Consider the following 5,056-nt stretch of genomic DNA (forward strand, 5'->3'; position numbering starts at 1 on the left):
CAGCTTGGCAACATAGCGAGACCCTCCATCTCTAAAAAAAAAAAAAAAAAATTGCAAAATTAGCTGGTGGTAGCACACACCTGTAATCCCAGCTACTTGGGAGGCTGAGGCATGAGACTCACTTGAACCTGGGAGGCGGAGGTTGCAGTGAGCCAAGATAGCACCACTGCACTCCAGCCTGGGCAAAAAGAGCAAGACTCTGTCTCAACAAAGAAAAAAAAAAAGAGAGAGAGAGAGATGATGATGAGAGCCTTGGGGACAGGCATGAGCAATAGATTAATGTGAGATATTCTAGAGGTACATACATCAGGCCATGGTGACCAACTGTCTGTGGAGGGTAAGGCAGAAGGAATCGGTGATGACTGAGGTGTCTGGGTAACACTTTCAACTGAAACTGGGAAAGGGGATCTGGTCTGGTGTGGCAGGTATAGGTAATGAGTTCAAGTTGTATATTCTGAGATGGAGGTGTCATGAGGACATTCAGATGGAGAAATCCTGTAGGACACTGGAAACTTGGATCCAGAGTTCACAGGAGAAGTCAGGATAAAGGTTAGGGCTCATTAGCATCTAGGTAATGAATGAAGGCTTGGAGAGAATGGGGTCCCTTACGGGGAGTGTGTTGAAGGACAACAGGCCGAAGATAGAAACCTGAAGCAAGGACAGAACCTTCTTTCAGAGCTGGTAGAAGAGAAGTCCCAAAAGAGAGACAAAAACTGGTCAGGGAGATAGAAGAATCATGGAGGCCAAGGGAAGAGAGTGTTTCTAGGAGGGTGCCAGGAAGGGACAGCTAAGTCTGCTCTGGAGGTCAGGGGATGTGTACCTAAGGAGGCTACATCTAAACTGGTCTTGAGGAACAGCCGAAGACGGCGAACGGGACAGTGCCTGAAAAGGGAATGTGAGATTTGGCAATCGGTAGCTGTAGCCTTTACTAGGGAAAAGTCAGTGGTAGAAACAGCAGACAGATTCAGCGGGTTGAAGAGTGAGCAGAAGGTGAGGATGGGTAGGCAGGAGATACAAACCATTATTTTTTGAAGTTTATTACTAAAGAGAAGGAAAGGCTGATAATTGAAGGGGGATGTTTTCTGAGAATGGGTGGGACTTGAGCATGTTTACTAGCAGAAGGAGAAGGAGGTGAGAGGCCAAAGGTGAGAGAGACAATAGTGGGTGAAGGAAAGGCCATGGAGACGCAGAGGAAACGGGCTCCAGTGCAAGCCATGCTGCAATTCTCTATGCCAGGCAGTTTGTGCCTCTGAGCTCTGCCATGCCATTCCCTTCCCCTGGATGATCTCTTCAATAAACCTTTACTGAGCCACTCCTGGGGCAGGGATTATTCTGGAGCTGTGCTGCAAAGCTAAACAACCTGGGCTCTCTTCTCCAGAATTCATTTCAAAGGCTTGAAGAGACAAGCAAGAAACTTCAAGTCAGTGTGGAGAGTGCTGCAAGAAGGACCAGTACTGGACATGATGGAAGACACTGGAAAGTCCCAAACCCAGTTTAGGGTGTTGGGGGACTTCCTGGAATAGGGGACATCTAAGCTGAGACCTAAAGTGGGAGACAGTCAGATGGGAGAGAGTAAAGGAGAAGACATTTAGGCCAAATGCCTGAATACCATACCCTGGAGTGGTCAGGTTTGTTCTCTGGTGGGAACACGAAGATTGTCCTGATCTTCTCCTTCCTACTCTCAACATTCGTAGTTTTTACCTCCACTAAATACTCTTTCCTATATTATAGTGATTTTACCCCTTTATCTACTGGAAACTTCTGAAGAGACTGATCTTATTTTTGAATCTCCCAAAATATCCAGCACAGAGCTCAGCACACAGTTAATGCTTTAAAAATATTTTTTGATAAGAAATCTCAGGCCTAAGAATCCCTATCATGGCTAATAAATTTTCAGAGGGCCATTGGCAGGATTAAGACATAGAGGTTAAAAAGGGAAAGGAAAAAGTATGCATAGAAAGAGAAAGGGTTCAGAGAATGAGAGAGAGAGAGAGCTGGGAAAGGGGGTGGGGAAGAAGCAAAGACACAAAGATAGTGTACATACAGTCGGGAGGGATCCACTTACAAACCAAATCTAGCCAGAATTCTTTGCTCCATAAAACCGTGTCTTTGGATATTTTCCATCATAGGGAGAACCCCTTATTCTCCCTCTACTTTAGGGGTCTCCCATTGGAATCTGATTCACAGATAAATTTGATAAGTTACAGGCACCACAACTGCATCTTCTGAGAAGCAGGGAAAAGCTGAGAGAAGGAAAAAGGGGAAAAAAAGCTTACAAACCCAGCAAGTTGCCCACTTTACAGAGCAAGCCTAGACGGAACTTGAATTTTCTTCCCTTGAGAGTTAGAAGGAGGAAAGCTGGTAGCTGTGTCACACTCCTGAGTTGTGTACACAGCTCACAAGCTAAATTCTCTAGCACAGCAGAACAATTTTGTTTTGCTGCTGGATATATAAAGCAAGGAAGAAAAAAGATGGCATTCCACCTCTTTGAATTAGCACCAAGTCTTTCAAACTCCACCTTTTCCAGGAAATGTTCTTTAATGCAGTAGGAGGTGGCAATTTTACTCTCTCCAAACCCTCACTTTCCTTCCCTCACAGCAACACAGAACCCTGCTCAGAGCTGCACTTATATTTTCATTTGTCAGCCTGACTGCCTCTCCCATCATTTCTGGATCCTTAGCTGAATTCTTTGTTCATGTGAATGGGATAGCAAAAGAATTCTGAAAATGCTGAAGTCGTGGATAGCAATGATGGTCCCTGAGAGTGTCCGTGTTGCCAGTTTAAGACTCAAAATTCCTAGAAGAGCAAATGCTCTTTGAGTTTCTTCTGTAATAACAGCATAGTATCATATATTGGTGGTTCCTTACTTAATTTTAATTGAAGAATTTTTTTCCAGACAGTGATTATAAAATACACCAGAGAGGAAAAATTCTTTTGGCTTAAAATTCAGAGCAATATGTATTCTGCAAGAAGCTGGTCCAAACACCAGAATCTTAAACAATTATACAAGAGGCAGATTTCATGAGCTTTTATCAATTAAGGAACACCTTTTCCAAAGGTGGTTCACGCCTGTAATCCCAACACTTTAGGAGATTAAGGCAGGTGGCTCACCTGAGGTCAGGAGTTCGAGACCAGCCTGGCTAACATGGCAAAACCCCGTCTCTACTAAAAATACAAAAATTAGCAAGGTGTGGTGGCACACACCCGTAATCCCAGCTACTCAGGTGCCTGAGGCAGGAGAATCGCTTGAACCTGGCAGGCAGAGGTTGCAATGAGTTGAGATCACATCACTGCACTCCAGCCTGGGTGACAGAGTGAGATTTTGTCTCAGAAACAAAAATTGATATATTCTTTCTTCTTTCTCTATTATATATTCCATATGGATTTTTATAGGCCTATAAATAATACATTTATCAAAGACCAGTAAAATTGAAGTTAAAAATGTTAAAAGAAAATAAGTAGACTGGGTGTAGAGATCAAGAATGAAAATTATATGAAGCTATTTTCTGAGCTGTGTTTGTGACAGGTCATCAAACATATTACATAGTTGCTATGCCCCAGGGAGTAATTGCAGTAACATATGTCTTGTCATGCCCTCTCTGAGAAAACAATGTACTGTGTGGAGGTTACAGCGAGTCCTGAAAGATGTTGCCATGAGTTTACTTCACAGTCTATAGAGACCACAAGTACCTTGTTTAAGGACCTTCTGATTGGGTTTTCTCTGGGCCCTGAATACCCTCTGATTAAAAGCCTTATTATTGGGGATGAAACTTTTACTGGTTATATTTGGTAAAGTTTAGGACCTTAACAGGTAGTAGGGGTTGCCAGTGCTGCCAGATTCAATATACAGCTAGTCAGAGTTTTCTTTTCAAAGATAACTTTCCCTCTATCTAAGACCTCAGTCCACACAAATATAATAGCAATAGGGCCATTTACCAAGAGTTCAAAGCATCATTTCATCATCCGCCCCTTTTTTTTTTGAGACAGTTTCGATCCTGTTGCCCAGGCTGGAGTGCAGTTACCTGATACCAGCTCACTGAAGCCTTCACCTCCCAGGTTCAAGCCATTCTTCTGCCTCAGCCTCCTGAGTAGCTGGGATTACAGGTGCCTGCCACCACACCTGGCTAATTTTTTTGGTATTTTAACAGAGACGGGGTTTCGCCATGTTGACCAGGCTGGTCTTGAACTCCTGACCTCAGGTGATCCACCCGCCTCGGCCCCCCAAAGTGCTGGGATTACAGGCATGAGCCACCGCAACCAGCCTACTGCCTTTTTTTTTTAGTCTATCCATCACAGGCATGAAGTGAAAGGTATGTCTCTTTTATTTCTAAAGATATTGAAGTGAAACCCAGAAAGGGTAAGTTTCAAGCTTTGAGTTTAGGGAGACTCAAAGCCTAGAACCCAGATATCCCAGATTTTTTTCTTTCTTCTCAGTCATGTTGCAATTTGCTCCACACTTATCCCCACCTGGGGTTGTGGGTGCTCTCTTTGACTTAAAAGATATCTCTTCTTGATGTCACGTGCAAGACATTGCTTGAAAGACGTAACAGGCAACTGGATGGCTCCACGCTTGCTTAGTCAGTCAGAATCTGTGAAACACTTCTTTAGGAAAAAGGGATAGTGACTGGGAGTAATGATGAAGCAGTGAAATAAAAGAGAGGGAAGAAGTAGTTGTCTTGAGAAGTAATTATCATAACTACGTGTTGTTGGGATAGGAAATGTAATTAAATTAGGGGGAAGGGGTTGCAGAGCTGAGATAACTGCAATGATTAAGAAACAAAAGCTAGGCCGGGCATGGTGGCTCACGCCTGTAATCTCAACACTCTGGGAAGCCGAGGTGGGCGGATCACGAGGTTAGGAGTTTGAGACCAGCCTGGCCAACATGGTGAAACTCCATCTCTACTAAAAATACAAAAATGAGCCAGACGTAGTGGTGCACGCCTGTAGTCCCAGCTACTCAGGAGACCGAGGCAGAAAATTGCTTGAACCTGGGAGGCAGAGGGTGCAGTGAGCCAAGATTGTGCCACTGTACTCCAGCCTGGGTGACAGAGTGAGA

The 5,056-nt window shown here is 44.0% G+C and overlaps 1 protein-coding gene across 1 annotated transcript in view; it reads left to right on the forward strand.

The window, feature by feature from the left end:
• Positions 1 to 5,056, forward strand: part of LOC105523014 (solute carrier family 45 member 3) — a 49,581-nt gene that overhangs the window by 26,123 nt on the left and 18,402 nt on the right. Inside the window, exon 5 of the mRNA XM_011957728.1 lies at positions 2,354 to 2,361. Coding sequence (XP_011813118.1) covers positions 2,354 to 2,361 — 8 coding nt within the window. The remainder of the gene's footprint in view (positions 1 to 2,353; positions 2,362 to 5,056) is intronic.

Source organism: Colobus angolensis, unplaced genomic scaffold (assembly GCF_000951035.1).
Source record: "Colobus angolensis palliatus isolate OR3802 unplaced genomic scaffold, Cang.pa_1.0 Scaffold449, whole genome shotgun sequence".
Lineage (NCBI taxonomy): Eukaryota > Metazoa > Chordata > Mammalia > Primates > Cercopithecidae > Colobus > Colobus angolensis.